Raw genomic sequence first — 26,425 nt, 5'->3', positions numbered from 1 at the left:
CTTGAAATGTATTTTGATTGCATTTCCTGATGTAATGTTTTCTCCCGCCATGGTCCATTGTTTAGTAAATTTGTTTGCAAAAATAAAAATGTTTTCGCCTGCTGATCTCCAAAGTAAACATGATCAAATTAAAGCTCAAAAGATGGCTTTACAGATACCATATAAGAGCAGTCATTTTCAATATTCTTTTATTTTACATGACCATTGCCAGGAGGTAAAAACTGATGCTGAAAATATTCTCATTAGACTGAAAGTTATCAAGACCCATGAAAGTTATCAAGACCCATGAAAGAACTATTTCTTTGAAAATGTGTTTGTTCCTTTCTCTTTCTCCTCAACGCCTTCTTGAATGGTATAAAGTACAAATTAGCACTCAGAAAGTTGTTTATGTAGATGGATTAATTTGATTACATAATAATTCCCTGATGGGATAGCTTATTCTTGTGCTCAATTACATAAATACCATATAAGAGTGATGAATGAGGATTTTCTGAGATCACTTTTTTTTTTTGACACTGCCCAAAGTTGAAACAAAACATTGGGCTTTCTGCTTTTGGCTTGGTAAAAACATTGAGATTTATTTTTCCCCTCAGGGATCACAAGTGGGTAAAGTGACATAGAGATAAAAGTCATTTTCTAAATAAAGGTACAATCGAGGCACCCACACAAGAAACTCCAGGTCTGACTGACGAGTCAATCGTCGCAAAATTTCGTAATTCAGATGCACAGCTGGGATTGAGGGTTGATTTAGGATGTATGCTGTTCAGGATTACAGCTGAGAGGAACACACTTAATGAGGATTGAATGGGTATTTCATTCATTCATGTTTGTTCTACAGCATATCTGAAATGTGTGCTATCAAAAGAGATTTGGTTCCACTAACATCAAGTAGAGCAAGTGCATGTATTCTCCCGGAAAGGCACTGAGTGATTGAGTGATTCTTTTTCTATTTCTTCCTGGTCATATTTAAGTCTAGCTCTAAGCATTTAGTTTTAATTTTAATTATCATTGGTTAGTCTAAAAAAGGATATAAGTATTCTTCTGAAAAAAATGTATTAAAATGTTCCCTAGTAACATTGCATGCTTTGGAATGCTCAATTTACGTTATGAAAGCACTAGGTCAAAAAACAGCAATGGCAATGACAAAAATATACCTCGAATTAATAAAGCTTTCCCACAGCACTTACACATTTACTCTATAAAGTTAGTTTTCCACTTTGTTTTTAGTGAAATCACAAGTGCTCAGAGCCAGTATTATCGGTTAATTGTAGCACACACGTGCAGGATGCTAATTATGTTTGGATTTATAGTAATACTTCTTAATAGCATGGGATTATTCATGAGAAATAAACAGATCACACAGGAAAGCAATTTCATCCTTCAACCTTTCTTTTAAAAACATGCAACTTAGCAATTATTTAGTAATAGTACTTCTAATGCATAGACATTATTTGATTAGTAGACCACATCTGAAGTATAGGAAAAAGGTTAAAACAAAATGCCTTCATTTTTCGTGAGATAAAACTCCAAATAGTCTCCAATAGCATGATATCATATATCTTCCTAATATCTTTTTTTTTTTTTTTTTTTGCGGTACGCGGGCCTCTCGCTGTTGTGGCCTCTCTCATTGCGGAGCACAGGCTCCGGACGCGCAGGCTCAGCGGCCATGGCTCTTGGGCCCAGCTGCTCTGCGGCATGTGGGATCTTCCCGAACCGGGGTACGAACCCGTGTCCCCTGCATCGGCAGGCGGACTCTCAACCACTGCGCCACCAGGGAAGCCCATTCCTAATATCTTTTAGTTAATTTCCAGGTAAATAAAATATACAAAGTTCACATGCAGTCTTGAGAACAAGATAGGATGGGAACTTATTCTACCCCTCGTCATCAGAGTTTCACTGCCCAGAATATGCAAGCGATGGTTGTATAGATTTCAGTCATCAAATTTTCTCAAGACAGGCCTCCATAACTATTCTATTTTGCTGTAAATAAAGCTAATTATTTCTGTGTTTTGGTTACTTACATTATGCATCGACAGCTGTCATCTGGCTCCAATCTATAAAAAAGCAAGTAACACTTAAAAGTGTTAAGGAGGGCTTCCCTGGTGGCGCAGTGGTTGAGAGTCCGCCTGCCGATGCAGGAGACACGGGTTCGTGCCCCGGTCTGGGAGGATCCCACATGCCGCGGAGCGGCTGGGCCCGTGAGTCATGGCCGCTGAGCCTGCGCGTCCGGAGCCTGTGCTCCGCAGCGGGAGAGGCCACAGCAGTGAGAGACCCGCGTACCGCAGGAAAAAAAGAAAAAAAAAAAAAAAGTGTTAAGGAAACAAATCCAAGATTACTGTTCAAAGTCATAATATAAGTGTTCTTAGTGTGTTTGGACAGGGAAAGTCTTAAATGGGTATTTATTGAGGCTATTCAGGCTTCATCCATTATTTGAACTTCTAGCAACAATTAAGAATTGACATAAACATTCAAAAACAAATAAGACTATGCAATTCAAAACCACACCTTAATCCTTAACCCTTTCAGCATTTAAAAATAGTAGTTACAGATTTTTAATTGGGAACTGGCGCTAGTAAAATCTGGAAAAATGGTTAGTTTCTTATAAGCCAGACGAAGTCAATTTATATGGTACCCTAGGGTATCAGAAATAAAAAATGAGCCATTTCAATTTGATAATAATATTGTAATAATAAAGACAAAATTTTTATGTTAATCCTTCAAGGAAGATTTTCACGTTAACCACAGCGACAGAATTGTGGAGGAGGAAAAATAATTTTTCCTCTACTCTTCTAGGTTCTTGGCTGAGAAGATAAATTAACAGGAGAAAAACAAACCAAAATTTAATAACACGTATATCTCCTGTATACAAGGGAGATAACCAGGAAAATTGAGTCCATTCCCTGAAATGGCCTAAGCCATCACCTTGAATACCATCTCCAGCTAAAGACAAAAGATTTTGGGGCTGGGGAACCAGTTATGAGAAGTTTTCATGCAAAGCACAATAAACAAGAGTATGGTTGTTATGCAGATTTGTCTCTACCTTTTCCAGTGGTAAAAGTTTCTAGAGATATAGTCATCTCCCTCTTCCTGGTACAGGGAAGGAGACGCCCTTATAAATGGAGATTTCCCTTATAAATGGAGATGTCTCTTACAAAAGGGTTACTTCTACTCAGTTTCCAGAGTTTCTTCTATGTCTGCTGTTTCTAAAAATAATCAGCCAAAAAAAATCTTACGTCAAAGAGGCATATTTCAAAGTGGCAAATTCTGTTGCCTTTCTGAATAGCTCTCATTCTTGAAGTTATTAGTGCCCTGTTATTTTCTGGTCATCTTAATTACATAAAAACAATTTTTCCTGCCTGTGTTATTTAAGAAACAGTGACCCTAAAGAGTGTAAGGTTGTGAAATAGTTAATTGAAAGAACTCTCTTCTGAGCATTTATAAGTGAGATTTATATTCCAAAACTGTATGGAAGATTATTTATATTCCAAAACTGTATGGAATATGTATTTTCAATTTCATGTGTTTGTTTCCCTTTCCCTTCTTTTTTCTATATATTTTAAAGAAACTTAAAAATAAAGAAAATGTATGTAAAATATAAAAATATTCCCAAAGCTTAGAATATCTACTGCAGATATTTTGTCATATTTGTTTCTCATTCTTTTTACTTAAATAGAACAAACTTGAGCAGTTTAGCTAGTCTCCTGTAATGAACCCTGTCAGTAATATTCCCCTCCAAGCTCCCCAGAGGCAGCTGCCATCTGACATTTTCATAAGAATCTTTCCAATCTATTTACATTAAGATTATTATCCTCTGTGTTTTTCAACAATATTTGGTGAAGTGTTGTGTGTATTATCCTCCATCTTTCCATTTTCATTCAACATTATTTTCAACATCTCACATGTTGATCTGTCTGGAACCAGCACCAACATTTTGAGCATCCCACTATTAATAGATATTTGGATTCATTCAGATTTTTCAAGATTACAATTATCTTCACAATGCAAATGCTCAGTTTGGTGTCTTTACTTTGCATGTGGGGAACAGATGAAAAATGGAGGAAGTTGGTCCTGTATCTGCTCATCAAGATTATGGAGATGGAGAGGGGCAAGGAAGGTGAGTTACCATGAAATGATTATGATAATTGATTATGGCTGTTAAGTAAGGAGGAGGAGAGGGGGTGTATGAGTTGGCTTGGGCTGCCATACAAAATACCACAGACTGGGCGACTTATATAACAGAAATTTACTTTCTTATGTATCTGAAGACTTGAAGTCCAAGATCAAGGTGATATCAGGGTTGATTTATGGTGAGACCTATCTTCCTGACCTATTCTATGCCATTTTATATTTTTATTTTTTTATTGGAGTATAATTGCTTTACAATAGTGTGTTAGTTTCTGCTTTATAACAAAGTGAATCAGCTTTGCATATACATATATCCCCATATCTCCTCCCTCTTGCACCTCCCTACAATTGTCCCCAAACCACCCCTCTAGGTGTTCACAAAGCACAGAGCTGATCTCCCTGCGCTATGTGGCTACTTCCACCTAGGTATCTATTTTACATTTGGTAGTGTATATATGTCCATGCCATTCTGTCACTTCGTCCCAACTTACCCTTCCCTCTCACCATGTCCTCAAGTCCATTCTCTACCTCTGTGGCTTTTTACTGTCCTGCTCCTAGGTTCCTTAGAACCATTGTTATTTTTTTTAGATTCCATATATATGTGTTAGCATATGGTATTTATTTTTCTCTTTCTGACTTACTTCACTCTGTATGACAGTCTCTAGACCCATCCACCTAACTACAGATAACTCAAATTTCATTTCTTTTTCTGGCTGAGAAATACTCCATTGTATATATGTGCCACATCTTCTTTATACATTCATCTGTCAATGGACACTAATGTTGCTTCCATGCCCTAGCTATTGTAAATAGAGCTGCAATGACTATTGTGGTACATGATTGTTTTTGAATTATGGTTTTCTCAGGATATATGCTCAGTAGTGGGATTCCTGGGTCGTATCGTAGTTCTAGTTTTAGTTTTTTAAGGAACCTCCATACTGTTCTCCATAGTGGCTGTATCACTTTACATTCCCACCAACAGTGCAAGAGCGTTCCCTTTCTCCAAACCCTCTCTAGCATTTATCATTTGCAGATCTTTTGATGATGCCCATTCTGACCTGTGTGGGATGATACCTCACTGTAGTTTTGATTTGCATTTCTTCAATGATTATTGATGTTGAGCATCCTTTCATGTGTTACTTGGCAATCTGTATATCTTCTTTGGAGAAATATCTATTTAGGTCTTCTGCCAATTTTTGGATTGGGTTGTTTGTTTTTTTCATATTGAGCTGCATGAGCTGCTTGTAAATTTTGGAAATTAATCCTTTGTCAGTTGCTTCATTTGCAACTATTTTCTCCCATTCTGAGGGTTCTTTTTGTCTTGTTTATGATTTCCTTTGTTGTGCAAAAACTTTTAAGTTTCATTAGGTCCCACTTGTTTATTTTTGTTTTTATTTCCATTGCTATAGCAGATGGGTCAAAAAGGATCTTGCTGTGATTTATGTCATAGAGTGTTCTGCCTATGTTTTCCTCTAAGAGTTTTATAGTGTCTGCCCTCACATTTAGGTCTTTAATCCATTTTGAGTTTATTTTTGTGTATGGTTTTAGGGAGTTTTCTAATTTCATTCGTTTTTATGTAGCTGTCCAGTATTCCCAGCACCACTTATTGAAGAGGCTGTTTTTTCTCCATTGCATATTGTTGCCTCTTTTATCAAAGATAAGGTGACCATGTCTGTGGGTTTACCTCTGGGCTATCTATCCTGTTCCGTTGATCTATATTTCTCTTTTAGTGCCAGTACCATACTGTCTTGATTACTGTAGCTTTGTAGTATAGTCTAAAGTCTGGGAGCCTGATTCCTCCAGCTCGATTTTCTTTCTCAAGATTGCTTTGGCTATTTGGGGTCTTTTGTGTTTCCATACAAATGGTGAAATTTTTTGTTCTAGTTTTGTGAAAAATGCCAGTGGTAGTTTGACAGGAATTGCACTGAGTTTGTAGATTGCTTTGGGTAGTATAGTCATTTTCACAATGTTGATACTTCCAATCCAAGAACACGGTATATCTCTCCATTTGTTCATATCATCTTTAATTTTTTTCATCAGTGTCTTATAGTTTTCTGCATACAGGTCTTTTGTCTCCTTAGGTATGTTCGTTACTAGATATTTTATTCTTTTTGTTGCAGTCGTAAATGGGAGTGCTTCCTTAACTTCTCTTTCAAATTTTCCATAATTAGTGTATAGGAATGGCAGAGATTTCTGTGCATTAATTTTGTATCCTGCTAGTTTACCAAATTCATTGATTAGCTCTAGCAGCTTTCTCGTAGCATCTTTAGGATTCTCTATATATAGTATCATGTCATCTGCAAACAGTGACAGCTTTACTTCTTCTTTTCCGATTTGGATTCCTTTTAGTTCTTTTTCTTCTCTGATTGCTGTGGCTAAAACTTCCAAAACTATGTTGAATAAGAGTGGTGAGAGTGGACAACCTTGACTTGTTCCTGATCTTAGTGGAAATGCTTTCAGTTTTTCACCATTGGGAATGATGTTGGCTGTGGGTTTGTCATATATGACCTTTATTATGTTGAGGTAAGTTCCCCCTATGCCTGCTTTCTGGAGGGTTTTTATCATAAATGGGTGTTGAATTTTGTCAAAAGCTTTTTCTGGATCGATTGAGATGATCATATGGTTTTTCTCCTTCAATTTGTTAATGTGGTTTATCACATTGATTGATTTGTGTATATTGAAGAATCTTTGCATTGCCGGGATAAACCCCCCTTGATCATGGTATATGATCCTTTTAATGTGCTGTTTGATTCTGTTTCCTAGTATTTTGTTGAGGATTTTTGCCTGTAATCAGTGATATTGGCATGATATTTCTTTGTGACATCTTTTTCTGGTTTTGGTATCAGGGTGATGGTGGCCTTGTAGAATGAGTTTGGGTGTGTTTCTACCTCTGCTATATTTTGGAAGAATTTGAGAAGGATAGATATTAGCTCTTCTCTAATTGTTTGATAGAATTCGCCTGTGAAGCCATCTGGTCCTGGGCTTTTGTTAGTTGGAAGATTTTTAATCACAGACAAACTCAGTGCTTGTGGTTGGTCTGTTTATATTTTCTATTTCTTCCTGGTTCAGTCTCAGAAGGTTGTGCTTTTCTAAGAATTTGTCCATTTCTTCCAGGTTGTCCATTTTATTGGCATAGAGTTGCTTGTAGTAATCTCTCATGATCCTTTGTATTTCTGCAGTGTCAGTTGTTGCTTCTTTTTCCTTTCTAATTCTATTGATTTGAGTCTTCTTCCTGTTTTTCTTGATGAGTCTGGCTAATGGTTTATCAATTTTGTTTATCTTCTCAAAGAACCAGCTTTTAGTTTTATTGATCTTTGCTATCATTTCCTTCATTTCTTTTTCATTTATTTCTGATCTGATCTTTATGATTTCTTTCCTTCTACTAACTTTGGATTTTTTTTTCTCTAATTGCTTTAGGTGTAAGGTTAAGTTGTTTATTTGAGTTTTTTCTTCTTTCTTGCGGTAGGATTGTATTGCTATATACTTCCCTCTTAGAACTGCTTTTGCTGCATCCCATAGGATTTGGCTCATTGTGTTTTCATTGTCATTTTTTTCTAGGTATTTTTTTGATTTCCTCTTTGATTTCCTCAGTCATCTCTTGGCTATTTAGTAGTGTATTGTTTAACCTCCTCGTGTTTGTATTTTTAAAAAATCTTATCCAGTAATTGATATCTAGTCTCATAGCGTTGTTGTTGGAAAAGATACTTGATACAATTTCAATTTTTTTTAATTTACCAAGGCTTGATTTGTGACCCAAGATATGATCTATCCTGGAGAATGTTCCATGAGCACTTGAGAAGATAGTGTATTCTTTTGTTTTTGGATGGATTGTCCTATAAATATCAATTAAGTCCATCTTGTTTAATGTATCAAAACTTGTGTCTCCTTATTTATTTTCATTTTGGATGATCTGCCCATTGGTAAGAGTGGGTGTTAAAGTCCCCTACTATGATTGTGTTACAGTCAGTTTTCCCTTTTATGACTGTTAGCATTTGCCTTATGTGTTCAGGTGCTCCTATGTTGGGTGCATAAATATTTGCAATTGTTATATCTTCTTCTTTGATTGATCCCTTGAACATTATGCAGTGTCCTTCTTCATCTCCTGTAATAGTCTTCATTTTAAAGTCTATTTTTTCTGATATGAGAATTGCTATTCCAGCTTTCTTTTGATTTCCATTTGCATGGAGTATCTTTTTTCCATCCCCTTACTTTCAGTCTGTATGTTTCCCTTGGTCTGCAGTGGGTCTCTTGTGACAGCATATATACAGGTCTCATTTTCGTATCCATTCAGCCAGTCTATGTCTTTTGGTTGGACCATTTAATCCATTTACATTTAAGGTAGTCATCAGTATATATGTCCCTATTACCATTTTCTTAATTTTTTTGGTTTGTTATTGTAGGTCTTTTCCTTCTTGTGCGTTTCCTGCCTATAGAAGTTCTTTTAGCATTTCTTGTAAAGCTAGTTTTTGTGGTGCTGAATTCTCTTAGCTTTTGCTTGTTTGTAAAGGTTTTAATTTCTCCATCAAATCTAAATGAGATCCTTGCTATGTAGAGTAATCTTGGTTGTAGGTTTTTCCCTTTCATCACTTTAAATATGTCCTGCCACTCCCTTCTGGCTTACAGAGTTTCTGCTGAAAGAACAGCTGTTTACCTTATTGGGATTCCCTTGTATGTTATTTGTTGTTGTTCCCTTGCTGCTTTTAATATTTCTCTTTGTTTTTAATTTTTTGATAGTTTGATTAATATGTGTCTTGGTGTGTTGCTCCTTGGATTTATCCTGTATGAGACTCTCTGTACTTCCTGGACTTGTTTGACTATTTCCTTTCCCATGTTAGGGAAGTTTTCAACTATAATCTCTTCAAATATTTTCTCAGACGCCTTCTTTTTCTTTTCTTCTTCTGGGACCCCTATCATTCGAATGTTAGTGTATTTAGTGTTGTCCCAGAGGTCTCTGAGATGGTCTTCAATTCTTTTCATCTTTTTTTCTGTATTTTGCTCTGTGGTATTATTTCCACTATTTTATCTTCCAGGTCACTTATCCATTCTTTTGTCTCAGTTATTCTTCTGTTGATTCCTTCTAGAGAATTTTTAATTTCATTTATTGTGTTGTTCATCATTGTTTGTTTGCTCTTTTTTTTAAAATTCAAAATAATACAGGTTTATTTTCAAACATTTATAAAATACAGAAGAGAAAAAAGAAAACAAGAAAATAACTATAATCCTGCTTCATAGAAAAATACTGTGAGCATTTCGATATATACCCTCCTATGCTTTTTTCTCCTGTTCATGAATTTTTAAAGCATACGATTAGAATCATGCTATAGATATGTCATATAATCTGTTTTGAAATTTTCATACATTATTAACTACTTTCTAGATCTAAATATTGTCTGTGACTGCACTGTTCAGTAGTGTCACCACAGCAGCATGGGCTGTTGAGCACTAGAATTGTGGCTAGTTAGAATTAGGATGTGCTGTAACTACAAAAAAAACACATCAAATTCCAGAGGAAGTATAAAAAAAGGGAAAGTGCCTCATTATTAATTTTTATATTGATTACCTATTGAAATATTGGGTTAAATAAGATATAGTAATAAAATTAATTTCACTTTTTTAAAACTTTTTTTTCATGCACCTACCGGAAAATTTAAAGTTACAAATATCATTCACACTCTGTTTCTGTTGGACAGCACTGGTTCTATAGCAGCATTTTTATAGCTGCACAATTTTATACCACATGAATATAATTATTTAACTAATTCTTAATCAGTCCCATAATGTTGAATCTTCAAGGTACTTCTTATTTTTCAGTATTAAAAATTGCTCTTGGAACACCCTGTACATAAATCTTTTTGCACATCTCTGATTATTTCTTTAGGATTTACTGCTAGAAGTAGAAATGCTGGGAGAATGGAAATTCTTTTTTTTCTTTTGGCTGCGTTGGGTCTTCATTGTTGCGCACAGGCTTCCTCTAGTTGTGGTGAGCAGTGGCTTCTCTTGTTGCAGAGCACAGGCTCTAGCCATGTGGGCCTCACTAGCTGTGGTTCGAAGGCTCTAGAGCGCAGGCTCAGTAGTTGTGGTGCATGGGCTTAGTTGCTCTGCAGCATGTGGGATCTTCCCAGACCAGGGCTCGAACCTGCGTCCCCTGCATTGGCAGGCGGATTCTTAACCACTGTGCTCCTGCCCTGCCATGTGCATGGCTGCCCCCGCGATCAGCATCCCTCACTGCAGTGGTACGTTAGTTACAATTGATGAACTTACATTGATGCATCATTACCACCTAAAGCCCATGGTTTACATTACATACAGTTCATTCATAGTGTTGTATATTGTATGGGATATGATGACCTGTATTCATCATTGTAGTATACAGAGTATTTTCTCTGCCCTAAAGATCGTCTGTGCTCCACCTTCCCCCAACTTCTGGCAACCACTCATCTTTTTACTGTCTTCTTTCCCTGAATGTCTTATTGTTGGAATCATACAGTATGTAGCCTTTTCTGATTGGTTTCTTTCACCTAGGAATATGCATTTAAGTTTCCACCATGTCTTTTCATGGCTTCATACCTTCTTTCTTTTAGAGCTGAATATTCTATTATCTGAATGTACTACAGTTTATTTACCCATTTACCTATTGAAGGACATCTTAATTGCTTTCAAGTTTTGGCAATTATGAATAAAGCTGCTATAAACATCCATATTTCTGTAAACGTAAGTTTTCAACTCCTTTGGGTAAATACCAAGGAGTGTGATTGCTGGATCGTATGGTAAGAGTATGTTTACTTTTGTAAGAAACCACCAAATTGTCTTCCAAAGTGGCTGTACCATTTTGCATTCCTACCAGCAATGAATGAGAGTCCTTATTGCTCCATATCTTCACCAGCATTTGGTGTTGTCAGTGTTCTGAATTTTGGCCATTCTAATAGGTGTGTCAGTGGGTATTTTTTGAGCCACTGTGAGAATATCAAACGGAGTCTCACTGTTATATTCCAAACATTTCTAATTACATCAAATTCTGCCTGATTGATAGCTATAAAAATTTCTGGCAATTTAAATTTAATACATTTAACTTTCTCCTAATACCTAAGATCTTTAAAATAATAAAGTTTTATTATGAAATAATGTTTAAAGGCAACTGTAAAACCAGGCCATAAGTATTACGTTATCTTTATAAATATGAAGACTTCTTGCAAATATTCAGTTTTTCTCAAACTTAAGAAGTTTTTCTCAAAACTTTCCTTAAATATCATGTTTTCCATAGTAAGACTTCCATACAAATTTAGCTTTCCCATGTAAATTTGAGAAAGCTTGCACTTCATTTTATTTGTTTAATTGCTTTATGGCAAAAAGATACAAAATAAAACTTTAGATAGACATTAAAGAGTATAGAGTATATATAAAATTTTTAATAGATTGCTTATCATTAGATACAGAACTTGGGTAGTTACTCCTTTCCAACATAAATACTTCGTCTTACTTATTTTAAGAATTTTCTTTCTCTAATTCCTAACATTTTAATCTCCATTTTATAAATTTATTTATTTACTTATTTTTGGTTGCACTGGGTCTTCGTTGCTGCACGCAGGCTTTATCTAGTTGCGGCGAGTGGGTTCCCCTCTTTGTCACGGGCTTCTCATTGCAGTGGCTTCTCCTGTTGTGGAGCACAGGCTCTAGGCATGTGGACTTCAGCAGTTGTGGCACGCGGGCTCAGTAGTTCTGGCTCGTGGGCTCAGAAGCACAGGCTCAGTAGTTGTGACGCATGAGCTTAGTTGCTCCGTAGTATTTGGGATCTTCCCGGACCAGGGCTCGAACCCGTGTCCCCTGCATTGGCAGGTGGACTCTTAACCACTGCACCACCAGGGAAGCCCTCATCTCCATTTTATAAATGAAAAAAATAAAAACACAGGAGTTCAGTAGATTCAAGCAATTTTGAGACCCAGTCTACTGTTTTATTCACTTCCTGCTTATCAAATTCATGGACACGCGTTTATTAAGTGCCCTCTGCATGTCATGTCTTCATGGGCTCCCAGTAAAGTCTTCCCATAACAAGGTGTCCTGGTCAGGAGATGGGGCCTCCAGTAGTGCTTGTTGCCTGCTAAGTGAATCTTGAGTTGCATCTTGGGTTGGAAGGAAGAGAGAAGGAGGCAGTTTTCCTTTAGGAAAACACATCCTTAAATTCTACCCTTTCCCAGTGACCCAATCTCACTTCCTCACTTCTCCTTTCTTTCTTTTTAACATCTTTATTGGGGTATAATTGCTTTACAATTGTGTGTTAGTTTCTGCTTTATAACAGAGTGAATCAGTTATGCATATACATATGTTCCCATAACTCTTCCCTCTTGCGTCTCCCTCCCTCCCACCCTCCCTATCCAACCCCTCCAGGCGGTCACAAAGCACCGACCTGATATCCCTGTGCTATGCGGCTGCTTCCCACTAGCTATCTACCTTACGTTTGGTACTGTATATATGTCCATGCCTCTCTCTCGCTTTGTCACAGCTCACCCTTCCCCCTCCCCATATCCTCAAGTCAGTTCTCCAGTAGGTCTGTGTCTTTATTCCTGTCTTACCCCTAGGTTCTTCATGATATTTTTTTTCTTAAATTCCATATATATGTGTTAGCATACGGTATTTGTCTTTCTCTTTCTGACTTACTTCACTCTGTATAACACACTCTTGGTCTATCCATCTCATTACAAATAGCTCAATTTTGTTTCATTTTATGGCTGAGCAATATTCCATTGTATACATGTGCCACATCTTCTTTATCCATTCATCCGATGATCGACACTTAGGTTGTTTCCATCTCCGGGCTATTGTAAATAGAGCTGCAATGAACATTTTGGTATATGACTCTTTTTGAATTATGGTTTTCTCAGGGTATATGCCCAGTAGTGGGATTGCTGGGTCATATGGTAGTTCTATTTGTAGTTTTTTAAGGAACCTCCATACTGTTCTCCATAGTGTCTGTACCAATTCACATTCCCACCAGGAGTACAGGAGTGTTCCCGTTCTCCACACCCTCTCCAGCACTTATTGTTTCTAGATTTTTTGATGATGGCCATTCTGACTGGTGTGAGATGATATCTCATTGTAATTTTGATTTGCATTTCTTTAATGATTAACGATGTTGAGCATTCTTTCATGTGTTTGTTGGCAGTCTGTATATCTTCTTTGGAGAAATGTCTATTTAGGTCTTCTGCCCATTTTTGGATTGGGTTCTTTGTCTTTTTGTTATTGAGCTGCATGAGCTGCTTGTAAATTTTGGAAATAAATCCTTTGTCAGTTGCTTCATTTACAAATATTTTCTCCCATTCTGACGGTTGTCTTTTGGTCTTATTTATGGTTTTCTTTGCTGTGCAAAAGCTTTGAAGTTTCATTAGGTCCCATTTGTTTATTTTTGTTTTTATTTCCATTTCTCTAGGAGGTGGGTCAAAAAGGATGTTGCTGTGATTTATGTCATAGAGTGTTCTTCCTATGTTTCCCTCTAAGAGTTTGATAGTTTCTGGCCTTACATTTAGGACTTTAATCCATTATGAGCTTATTTTTGTGTATGGTGTTAGGGAGTGATCTAATCTCATACTTTTACATGTACTTGTCCAGTTTTCCCAGCACCACTTATTGAAGAGGCTGTCCTTTCTCCACTGTACTTTCCTGCCTCCTTTATCAAAGATAAGGTAACCATATATGCGTGGGTTTATCTCTGGACTTTCTATCTTGTTCCATTGATCTATCTTTTAGGTTTTGTGCCAGTACCATACTGTCTTGATTACTGTAGCTTTGTAGTATAGTCTGAAGTCAGGGAGCCTGATTCCTCCAGCTCCGTTTTCTGTTCTCAAGATTGCTTTGGCTAGTCGGGATCTTTTGTGTTTTCATACAAATTGCAAAATTTTTTGTTCTAGTTCTGTGAAAAATGCCAGTTGTAGTTTGATAGGGATTGCATCGAATCTGTAGATTGCTTTGGGTAGTAGAGTCATTTTCACAATGTTGATTCTTCCAATCCAAGAACATGGTATATCTCTCCATCTATTTGTATCATCTTTAGTTTCTTTCATCAGTGTCTCATAATTTTCTGCATACAGATCTTTTGTCTCCTTAGGTAGTTTTATTCCTAGATATTTTATTGTTTTTGTTGCAATGGTAAATGGGAGTGTTTTCTTGATTTCACTTTCAGATTTTTCATCATTATTGTATAGGAATGCCAGAGATTTCTGTGCATTAATTTTGTATCCTGCTACTTTACCAAATTCATTAATTAGCTCTAGTAATTTTCTGGTAGCATCTTTAGGATTCTCTATGTATAGTATCATGTCATCGGCAAACAGTGACAGCTTTACTTCATCTTTTCCAATTTGGATTCCTTTTCTTCCCTTTTCTTCTCTGATTGCTGTGGGTAAAAATTCCAAAGCTATATTGAATAAGAGTGGTGAGAGTGGGCAACCTTGTCTTGTTCCTGATCTTAGTGGAAATGCTTTCAGTTTTTCACCATTGAGGATGAGTTGGCTGTGGGTTTGTCATATATGGCCTTTATTATGTTGAGGAAAGTTCCCTCTATGCCTATTTTCTGCAGGGTTTTTATCATAAATGGGTGTTGAATTTTGTCAAAAGCTTTCTCTGCATCTATTGAGGTGATCATATGGTTTTTCTCCTTCAATTTGTTAATATGGTTTATCACATTGATACATTTCCGTATATTGAAGAATCCTTGCATTCATAGAATAAACCCCATTTGATCATGGTGTATGATCCGTTTAATGTGCTGTTGGATTCTGTTTGCTAGTATTTTGTTGAGGATTTTTGCATATATGTTCATCAGTGATATTGGCCTGTAGTTTTCTTTCTTTGTGACATGCTTGTCTGGTTTTGGTATCAGGGTGATGGTGGCCTCCTAGAATGAGTTTGGGAGTGTTCCTCCCTCTGCTATATTTTGGAAGAGTTTGAGAAGGATAGGTGTTAGCTCTTCTCTAAATGTTTGATAGAATTCGCCTGTGAAGCCATCCGGTCCTGGGCTTTTGTTTGTTGGAAGATTTTTAATCACACTTTCAATTTCAGTGCTTGTGATTGGTCTGTTCATATTTTCTATTTCTTCGTGATTCAGTCTTGGCAGGTTGTGCATTTCTAAGACTTTGTCCATTTCTTCCAGGTTGTCCATTTTATTGGCATAGAGTTGCTTGTAGTAATCTCTCATGATCTTTTGTATTTCTGCAATGTCAATTGTTACTTCTCCTTTTTCGTTTCTAATTCTATTGATTTGAGTCTTCTCCCTTTTTTCTTGATGAGTCTGGCTAATGGTTTGTCTATTTTGTTTATCTTCTCAAAGAACCAACTTTTACTTTTATTGACCTTTGCTATTGTTTCCTTCATTTCTTTTTCATTTATTTCTGATCTGATTTTTATGATTTCTTTCCTTCTGCTAACTTTGGGCTTTTTTTATTCTTCTTTCTCTAATTGCTTTAGGTGGAAGGTTAGGTTGTTTATTCAAGATGTTTCCTGTTTCTTAAGGTGTGCTTGTATTGCTATAAACTTCCCTCTTAGAATGGCTTTTGCTGCATCCCATAGGTTTTGGGTCATTGTGTCTCCATTGTCATTTGTTTCTAGGTATTTTTTTATTTCCTCTTTGATTTTTTCCGTGATCACTTCGTTATTAAGTAGTGTATTGCTTAGCCTCAATGTGTTTGTATTTTTTACAGATCTTTTCCTGTGATTGATATCTAGTCACATGGTGTTGTGGTCGGAAAAGATACTCGATACAATTTCAATTTTCTTAAATTTACCAAGGCTTGATTTGTGACCCAAGATATGATCTATCCTGGAGAATGTTCCATGAGCACTTGAGAAGATAGTGTATTCTTTTGTTTTTGGATGGAGTGTCCTGTAAATATCAATTAAGTCCATCTTGTTTAATGTATCATTTAAAGCTTGTGTTTCCTTATTTATTTTCATTTTGGTTGATCTGTCCATTGGTGAAAGTGGGGTGTTAAAGTCCCCTACTATGTATGTGTTACTGTCGATTTCCCCTTTTATGGCTGTTAGTATTTGCCTTATATATTGAGGTGCTCCTATGTTGGGTGCATAAATATTTACAATTGTTATATCTTCTTGGATCAATCCCTTGATCATTATGTAGTGTCCTTCGTTGTCTCTTGTAATAGTCTATTTTAAAGTCTATTTTGTCTGATATGAGAATTGCTACTGCAGCTTTCTTTTGGTTTCCATTTGCATGGAATATCTTTTTCCATCCCCTTACTTTCAGTCTCTATGTGTCTCTAGGTCTGACGTGGGTCTGTTGTAGACAACATATATATGGGTCTTGTTTTTGTATCCATTCAGCCAATCTGTGTCTTTTGGTGGGAGCATTTAGTCCATTTACGTTTAAGGTAATTATCGATATGTGTGTTCGTATTCCCATTTTCTAAATTGTTTTGGGTTCATTATTGTAGGTCTTTTCCTTCTCTTGTGTTTCTTGCCTAGAGAAGCTCTTTTAGCATTTCTTTTAAAGCTGGTTTGGTGGTGCTGACCTCTTTCAGCTTTTGCGTAAAGGTTTTAATTTCTCCATCAAATCTGAATGAGATCCTTGCTGGGTACAGTAATCTTGGTTGCAGGTTTTTATCCTTCATCACTTTCAATATGTCTTGCCAGTCCCTTCTGGCTGGCAGAATTTCTGCTGAGAGATCAGCTGTTAACCTTATGGGGATTCCCTTGTGTGTTATTTGTTGTTTTTCCCTTGCTGCTTTTAATATCCTTTCTTTGTATTTAATATTTTACAGTTTGATTAATATGTGTCTTGGCATATTTCTCCTTGGATTTATCCTGTATGGGACTCTCTGTGTTTCCTGGATTTGATTAACTATTTCCTTTCCCACATTAGGGAAGTTTTCAACTATAATCTCTTCAAATATTTTCTCAGTCCTTTGCTTTTCCTCTTCTTCTTCTGGAACCCCTATAATTCGAATGTTGGTGCATTTAATGTTGTCCCAGAGGTCTGTGAGACTGTCCTCAGTTCTTTTCATTGTCTTTCTTTATTCTGGTCTGCAGTAGTTATTTCCACTATTTTATCTTCCAGGTCACTTATCCGTTCTTCTGCCTCAGTTATTCTGCTATTGATCCCATCTAGAGTATTTTTAATTTCATTTATTGTGGTGTTCATCATTGTTTTTTTCATCTTTAGTTTTTCTAGGTCCTTGTTAAATGTTTCTTGCATTTTGTCTATTCTGTTTCCAAGATTTTGGATCACCTTTACTATCATTAATCTGAATTCTTTTTCAGATAGACTGACTATTTCCTCTTCATTTGTTAGGTCTGGTGGGTATTTATCTTGCTCCTTCATCTGCTGTGTGTTTTTCTGTCTTCTCGTTTTGCTTATCTTACTGTGTATGGGGTCTCCTTTTTGCAGGCTGCCAGTTCGTAGTTCCCGTTGTTTTTGGTGTGTGTCCCCAGTGGCTAAGGTTGGTTCAGTGGGTTGTGTAGGCTTCCTGGTGGAGGGGTCTAGTGCCTGTTTTCTGGTGGATGAGGCTGTATTTCTGGTGAGCAGATCCACGTCTGGTGGTGTGTTTTGGGGTGTCTGTGGACTTATTATGATTTTAGACAGCCTCTCTGCTAATGGGTGGGGTTGTGTTCCTGTTTTGCTAGTTGTTTGGCATAGGGTGTCCAGCACTGTAGCTTGCTGGTCGTTGAGTGAAGTTGGGTTCTGGCATTGAGATGGAGATCTCTGGGAGATTTTCGCCATTTATTATTATGTGGAGCTGGGAGGTCTGTTGTTGACCAGTGTCCTGAAGTTGGCTCTCCCACCTCAGAGGCACAGCACTGACTCCTGGCTGCAGCACCAAGAGCCTTTTTTCCACACAGTGCAGAATAAAAGGGAGAAAAAGTAGAGAGAAAGGATTAGTAGAAGTAGGAAGAAAGAAAGAAAGAAGGGAAGGAGGGAAGGAAGGAATGACGGAAGGAAGGAAGGAATGAAGGAAGGAAGGAAGAAGAAAAGGAAAGAAAGAAAGAAAGAAGGGAGGGAGGGAGGACGGAAGGAGGGAAGGAAGGAAAAAGAAAGAAAGAAAGAAGATAAAGTAAAATAAAATAAAGTAAAATATAATAAATTTATTAAAATATAAAATAATTATTAAGAAACAAAATTAAAAAAAAAACGGACCAGTAGAACCTTAGTACAAATGGTGGAGGCAAAGCTATACAAAATCTCACACAGAAGCATACACATACACACTCACAAAAAGAGAAAAAGGGGAAAAAATAATAAATCTTGCTCTCAAGTTCCACCTCCTTAATTTGGGATGTTTCGTTGTTTATTCAGGTATCCCACAGATGCAGGTACATCAAGTTGATTGTGGAGCTTTAATCCGCTGCTCCTGAGGCTGCTGGGAGAGATTTCCCTTTCTCTTCATTGTTCGCACAGCTCCCGGGGCTCAGCTTTGGATTTGGCCCCGCCTCTGCGTGTAGGCCGCCAGAGGGCATCTTTTTTTTGCTCAGAGAGGACGGGGTTAAAGGAGCCGCTGATTTGGGGGCTCTGGCTCAGTCAGGCCGGGGGGACAGAGGGGCACGGCGTGCGGGGTGGGCCTGCGGCGGCAGAGGCCACCCAGACGTTGTACCAGCCTGAGACCCGCCATGCGTTCTCCCGGGGAAGTTGTCCCTGGTTCCTGGGAACCTGGCAGTGGCGGGCTGCACAGACTCCCCGGAAGAGGGGTGTGGACAGTGACCTGTGCTCACACACAGGCTTCTTGGTGGCGGCAGCAGCAGCCTTAGCGTCTCCCGCCCGTCTCTAGGGTCCGTGCTTTTAGCCACAGCTCGCGCCTGTCTCTGGAGCTCCTTTAAGTAGCGTTCTTAATCCCCTCTCCTCGTGCACCAGGAAACAAAGAGGAAAGAAAAAGTCTCTTGCCTCTTCGGCAGCTCCAAACCTTTTCCCGGACTCCCTCTCGGCTAGCCGTGGTGCACTAACCCCCTGCAGGCTGTGTTCACGCTGCCAACCCCAGTCCTCTCCCTGCGCTCCGACCGAAGCCCGAGTCTTAGCTCGCAGCCCCGCCCGCCCCGGCGGGTGAGCAGGCAAGCCTCTTGGGCTGGTGAGTGCCGGTCGGCACGGATCCTCTGTACGGGAATCTGTCTGTTTTGCCCTCCGCACCCGTTGCTGTGCTCTCCTCCACAGCTCCGAAGCTCCCCACTCTGCCACCCGCAGTCTCCGCCCACGAAGGGGCTTCCTAGTGTGTGGAAACCTTTCCTCCTTCACAGCTCCCTCCCACTGGTGCAGGTCCCATCCCTATTCTTTTGTCTCTGTTTTTTTATTTTTTTCTTTTGCCCTACCCAGGTACGTGAGGAGTTTCTTGCCTTTTGAGAGGTCTGAGGTCTTCTGCCAGCATTCAGTAGGTGTCCTGTAGGAGTTGTTCCACGTGTAGATGTATTTCTGTTGTATCTGTGGGGAGGAAGGTGATCTCCACATCTTACTCTTCCGCCATCTTCCCCTCACCCCGTTTGTTTGGTCTTTAGCTCTTCTAGGTCCTTGTTAAACGTTTCTTATATTTTCTCCCTTCTATTTCCAAGATTTTGGATCATCTTTACTATCAGTATTCTGAATTCTTTTTCAGGTAGACTGCTTATTTCCCCTTCATTTGTTAGGTCTGGTGGGTTTTCATCTTGCTCCATCATCTGCTGTGTGTTTCTCTGTCTTCTCATTTTGCTTAACTTACTTTGTTTGGGGTCTCCTTTTTGCAGGCTCATATTTCCTGTTGTGTTTGGTGTCTGCCCCCAGTGGCTAAGGTTGGTTTAGTGGGTTGTGTAGGCTTCCTGGTGGAGGGGCCTGGTGCCTGTGTTCTAGTGGATGACGCTGGATCTTGTGTTTCTGGTGGGCAGGACCACATCCAGTGTTGTCTTTTGGGGTGTCTGTGACCTTATTATGATTTTAGGCAGCCTCTGTGCTAATGGATGGGGTTGTGTTCCTGTCTTGCTAGTTGTTTGCCATGAGGTTTCCAGCACTGTAGCTTGATGGTGGTTGAGTGGAGCTGGGTCTCAGCATTGAGCTGGAAATCTCTGGGAGATCTTTCGCCGTTTGATATTACGTGCAGTTGGGAGGTCTCTGGTTGACCTGTGTCCTGAAATTGGCTCTCCCACCTCAGAAGCACAGGTTTGACACCCGGCCTGAGCACCAAGTTCCTGTCAGCCACATGGCTCAGAAGAAAAGGGAGAATAAAAGAAAGAAGGAAAAGAATAAAATAAAATAAAGTTATTAAAATAAAAGAAATTATTAAAAAAATTAAAAGGTAATAAAAAAAGAAAGAAGAGAGTCACCAAACCATAAAACAAATCCACCAATGATAACAAGCGATAAAAATTATACTAAAAAACAAACAAAAAACTGATAGAACCCTAGGACAAATGGTAAAAGGAAAGCTATACAGACAAAATCACTCAAACAAGCATACACATGCAAACTCAAAACAAGCGAAAAAGGAAATATATGTATCTATGTTTTTAAATAAAGGAAGAGAGCAACCAAATCAATAAACAAATCTACCCATGATAATAACCTCTGAATACTAAACTAAGACTACCCCAAAACCAGAAACAAATTAGAAGCATCAAGAAATCCCAAGTCTACAGTTGCTCCCAAATTTCACAGCCTCAATTTTGGGATGATTGGTTGTCTATTCAGGTATTCCACAGATGCAGGTACATCAAGTTGATTGTGGAGCTTTAATCTGCTGCTTCTGAGGCTGCTGGGAGAGATTTCCCTTTCTCTTCTTTGTTCGCACAGCTCCTGGTGTTCAGGTTTGGATTCGGCCCTGCCTCTCTGTGTAGGTCGCCTGAGGGAATCTGTTCTTCACTCAGACAGGACAGGGCTAAATAGCAGCTATTAGGGGGCTCTGGCTCACTCCGGTCGGGTGGAGGGAGGGGTGTGGGGAGAGCCTGCGGTGGCAGAGGACGGCATGACATTGCAACAGCCTGAGGCACGCCATGTGTTCTTCTGGGGAAGTTGTCCCTGGATCCCGGGACCCTGGCAGTGGCGGGCTGCACAGGCTCCCCGGAAGGGGGGTGTGGATAGTGACCTGTGCTCGCACACAGGCTTCTTGGTGGCGGCAGCAGCAGCCTTAGCTTTTCATGCCTGTCTCTGGTGTCTGCGCTCATAGCCGCAACTCGCGCCCATCTCTGGAGCTCATTTAGGCAGTGCTCTGAATCCCCTCTTTGCACACCGTGAAACAATGGCCTCTTGCCTTTTAGGCACTTCCAGGCTTTTTCTGGACTCCCTTCCAGCTAGCTGTGGTGCACTAGCCCCCTTCAGGCTGTGTTCACGCAGCCAAACCCAGTCCTCTCCCTGGGTTCTGACCCCCGAAGCCCGAGCCTCAGCTCCCAGCCGCACCCACCCTGGCGGGTGAGCAGGCAAGCCTCTCGGGCTGGTGAGTGCCGGTCGGCCCTGATCCTCTTTGCGGGAATCTCTCCGCTTTGCCCTCCGCACCCCTGTGGCTGCGCTCTCCTCCGCGGCTCCGAAGCTTTCCCCCTCTGCCACCCGCAGTCTCCGCCCGCGAAGGGGCTTCCTAGTGTGTGGAAACCTTTCCTCCTTCACAGCTCCCTCCCCGAGATGCAGATCCTGTCTCTATTCTTTTGTCTCTGTTTTTTCTTTTTTCTTTTGCCCTAACCAGGTATGTGGGGAGTTTCTTGCCTTTTGGGATGTCTGGAGTCCTCTGCCAGCGTTCAGTATGTTTTCTGTAGGAGTTGTTCCACATGTACATGTATTTCTGATGTATTTCTGGGGAAGAAGGTGATCTCCACATCTTACTCCTCCACCATCTTGAAGTTCTCTCTCCTATGCCATTTTAAAAAGATAAATCATAGATGAAGAAGTAATACTTCCAGGATGGAGGGTCTGAATCCATCCTGGTGCAAATGAGTTCTTTTAGATTAGTGCTTTTCTTGCCACAGACTTTGAATTACCCTATTGAGGCTCTATGGGAAATAGTTCAAGTAATCTCTGGATATGAAATTGTTGCTTCACTTTATTATTTATCAATTGAATGACAATGTGTAGACAAAAGAAAGGAACTCTATCCATATCCAATAAAACCAGGGAAGTGTTGGGATAGATATATAGATCTATTAGCCTAACCGATTCTGCATTTCATCCTTGACATTTATGGGCAGTTTATTCCTCCAGTCTAGGGTAAACCTATATCTGAGTTGATCTGGGCATTTGCCAGTGTACGCTTGTTAACCTGTTATCCTGAGGTTAGCACCTTCCTTTACTCTAAAAAGTGCTCCAGTTTGAATAATGAGTTACATTCAACCATTCACCAAGATCTGGCAATACAAGCCAATTTTAAACATTAATATTTCCTCCAACATTTATCATTCAAAACTAGATAAAAATACAGCGACAAATCTGACATTTACTTATGCGCTATTCATAAGCACAGTTATTGGTTATACATGTCACCTAAAAAAATGCAGAAAAAGGAAATGAATGCTTAGAATATTAAATATAAGAATACATCACCTTTACTATGAAAAGTTATTGTGACTATGTTTTATTTTCATATAAAACATATAAAACAAATATTAGGCCACTGGATTTTGATGTTATGAAAAAACAGCCATTAAATGTAAAAAAAAAGTCATCACTGTTAAAAACTTCTACATCAAAAGATCACAAGCTTTTTACAAGAGAGAAAGCATTCCTCAACAAAGTGCTTTATTTTGCTTTGTTTTAATATGTGATATCCATTAAGCTCCACTTTAAAAATACAAAAATGGATAAAAAAAATAATACACAAAAACATTCTTAACATGACAGATAAATATGATTCCCTTTGCTTGGCTCAGTTTTCCCCCAAATCCATCCAAATACATGAATCAGAGATGTTCCCATGGCAAGTCCTTAGAGATGTGAATACAGGGTAAAAACAAATATCTAAAAATAACAGACATGGGCTTCCCTGGTGGCTCAGTAGTTGAAAGTCTGCCTGCCAATGCAGGGGACATGGGTTCATGCTCTGGTCCGGGAGGATCCCACATGCCGCGGAGTGGCTGGGCCCGTGAGCCATAGCCGCTGGGCCTGCGCGTCTGGAGCCTGTGCTTCCGGAGCCTGTGCTCCGCAATGGGAGAGGCCACAGCAGTGAGAGACCCACGTACTGCAAAAATAAATAAATAAAAATAACAGAAAAAAATGTGAAAAATTTTATTACAGTTTTAAGATTAGGAACAACCCTTGGGGAGGTAGAGGAAGCATCTCATTGAAATTGTACACCCAGGAGTGTAGGAGTGTACAAGGTCACAATATGTCATTTCTGAATGTGGGAGAAGAGAAGTTGTGAGGACCTTACTTGGCAGATGACAAATGTCCTCTAGGTTTTCCTAGATTAAAGCCTGTCAAACATGAAATTTCTACATAAAGCACTAAAACACATGCAAAAAAATTAAAACAAATTTTGAATGTTCCCTATTGTGATTACCTATTTTTATCATTAATATCAAATTTACCTTTAGGTCTTAGTACATTGTTTAACACTTGGGACAAATTTAAAATAGTTGCTCTGAAATCTTATGTGCTATATACCACAATTGGGTCCATTTGGAGTCAATTTCTAATGACTGCTTTCTTTCCTGAATGCAGTTCTTAAGTTCATGTTCTGTTGGTCATTGTGAATAATGTTTTGAAGACTATGGGATCTGGTCTTTTTTTTTTTTCCCCTAAAGATGATTGTTGCCCTTATTTTGTCAGAGTAGCCTCTTAACTAGCCAAGACTAAAACTGCATGTCTTTCTCCCTCATGGTGGGTAACAGTGATGACTCTGCTCAGTCTTTTCTTCTACGAGCTATAACTTATTTAGCTTGGATCCCTGGGAGTCTCCCCTGAGCCTGCCTAGCTCAGTATTGATTCAAAGATCAGGTAGAATTTATATTCAGATTTTGAGCCTTACCATCTCTGACATTTCTTTTTTTCTGGGGTTTGCTCCCAATCTCACTATGTGCTGCAGTTTCGGCTCACAAACCTCCCCAACTGTATATGGGTTGGAAAACACACTAGAAGTCCAACATACATTCAAATCTCACCAGGAGCAGTTCTCTCTTTGGAAGTTAAGTACTCTTTAATTTCTGTCCAGTTTTGTGCTGGGATCCCCGAGGTCTTCCATGTGTTTGCAATGTTTTCTAGATTATCTGTTCTTTAGAACCCACTTATATGCATCTTCAGAGATTCTGCATATTATAACTACCTGAACTGGGAGATATCAGACCAAGGTACCATCTTCAAACAAGAAGCCACAAATTAGCTGCTCTTATCTAATGGAACAGTTGCTCAGGAGTAAACACTTTACACATTTCTTTTTTTAATTAATTTTTATTGGAGTATAGCTGATTTACAATGTTAATTTCTGCTGTACAGCAAAGTGAATCAGTTATACATACACATATATCCAGTCTTTTTTAGATTCTACTCCCATATAGGTCATTACAGAGTACTGAGCAGAGTTCCCAGTGCTATAGAGTAGGTTCTTATTAGTTACCTGTTTTATATATAGTAATGTGTATAGGTCAATCCCAATCTCCCAATTTATCCCCCCTTTCCTCCTTGGTGACCATTAGTTTATTTTCTACATCTGTGACTCTATTTCTGTTTTGTAAATAGGTTCATTTGTACAATTTTTTTTAGATTCCACATATAAGCAATATCATATGATATTTGTCTTTCTCTGTCTGACTTACTTCACTCAGTATGACAATCTCTAGGTCTATCCATGTCTCTGCAAAAGGCATTATTTCATTTTTTTGTATGGCTGAGTAATATGCCATTGTGTATACACACACACACATACACACACCACATCTTCTTTCCATTCCTCTGTGATGGACTCTTAGGTTGCGTCCATGTCCTGGCCATTGTAAGTAGTGTTGCTATAAACACTGGGGTGCATGTATCTTTCTGACTTATGGTTTTCTCTGGATATGTGGCCACGAGTGTGATTGATAGGTCTTATGGTAGCCTTATTTTCAGTTTTTAAGGAACTTCTATACTGTTCTACATACTGGCTGTACCAATTTACATTCTCACCAATAGTGTAGGAAGGTTCCCTTTTCTCCATACCCTCTCCAGAATTTTTTTCAATTAATTTTTATTGGAGTATAGTTGATTTACAATATTGTGTTAACTTCTGCTATAGAAGCAAAACCTAAGGTTAGTAGAAGGAAACAAATCATAAAGATCAAAGCAGAAATAAATGAAATAGAGATGAAGAAAACAATAGGAAAGATCAATGAAACAAAAAGCTAGTTCTTTGAGAAGATAAACAAAATTGATAAAACTTTAGCCAGACTCATCAAGAATAAAAGGGAGAGGACTCAAATTAATAAAATTAGAAATGAAGAAGGAGAATTTACTACAGACATCATAGAAATACAAAGGATCATAGAAGACTACATTAAGCAACTATATGCCAATAAAATGGACAACCTAGAAGAAATGGACAAATTCTTCGAAAGGTTTAATTTTCCAAGACTGAAACAGGAAGAATCAGAAAATATAAACAGACCTATCACAAGTAATGAAATTGAAAGCATAATTAAAAATCTTCCAACACACAAAAGTCAAGGACCAGATGGCTTCACAGGTGAATTCTATCAAACATTTAGAGAAGAGTTAACACGTATCCTTCTGAGACTCTTCCAAAAAATTGCAGAGGAAAGAGAACTCCCAAGCTCATTCTATGAGGCCACCATCATTCTGATACCAAAACCAGAAAAATGTATCACAAAAAATGAAAATTACAGGCCAATACCACTGATGAAAATAGATGCTAAAATCCTCAACAAAATACTAGCAAACAGAATCCAACAACATATTAAAAGGATCATACACCATGATCAAGTGGGATTTATCCCAGGGATGCAAGGATTCTTCAACATACATAAATCAATTAATGTGATACACCACATTCACAAACTGAAGAATAAAACAATACGACCATCTCAGTAGATGCAGAAGAAGCTTTTGACAAAATTCAACATCCATTTATGATAAAAACTCTCCAGAAAGTGGGCATAGAGGGAACTTACCTCAACATAATAAAGGCCGTATATGACAAACCCACAGCCAACATCATTCTCAATGGTGAAAAAATGAAAGCATTTCCTCTAAGATCAGGAACAAGACAAGGATATCCACTCTCTCTACTTTTATTCTACATAGCTTTGGAAGTCCTATCAGAGAAGTCCAATCAGAGAAGAAAAAGAAATAAAAGCAATACAAACTGGAAAAGAAGAAGTAAAACTGTCACTGTTTGCAGATGACGTGATATTATACATAGAAAATCCTAAAGATACC

At 38.5% G+C, this 26,425-nt stretch overlaps 1 protein-coding gene across 3 annotated transcripts in view; it reads left to right on the top strand.

Moving 5' to 3' along the window:
- Nucleotides 1-26,425, top strand: part of LOC307195514 (uncharacterized protein) — a 169,349-nt gene that overhangs the window by 121,342 nt on the left and 21,582 nt on the right. For all 3 annotated transcript variants that reach the window (XM_079939627.1, XM_079939625.1, XM_079939626.1), the window contains one exon: nucleotides 4,046-4,114. In XM_079939627.1, coding sequence (XP_079795753.1) covers nucleotides 4,046-4,114 — 69 coding nt within the window. The remainder of the gene's footprint in view (nucleotides 1-4,045; nucleotides 4,115-26,425) is intronic.

This window comes from Stenella coeruleoalba (genome assembly GCF_951394435.1).
Source record: "Stenella coeruleoalba genome assembly, chromosome: 12".
NCBI lineage: Eukaryota > Metazoa > Chordata > Mammalia > Artiodactyla > Delphinidae > Stenella > Stenella coeruleoalba.
This window is presented reverse-complemented; position numbering and strand designations above follow the sequence as displayed.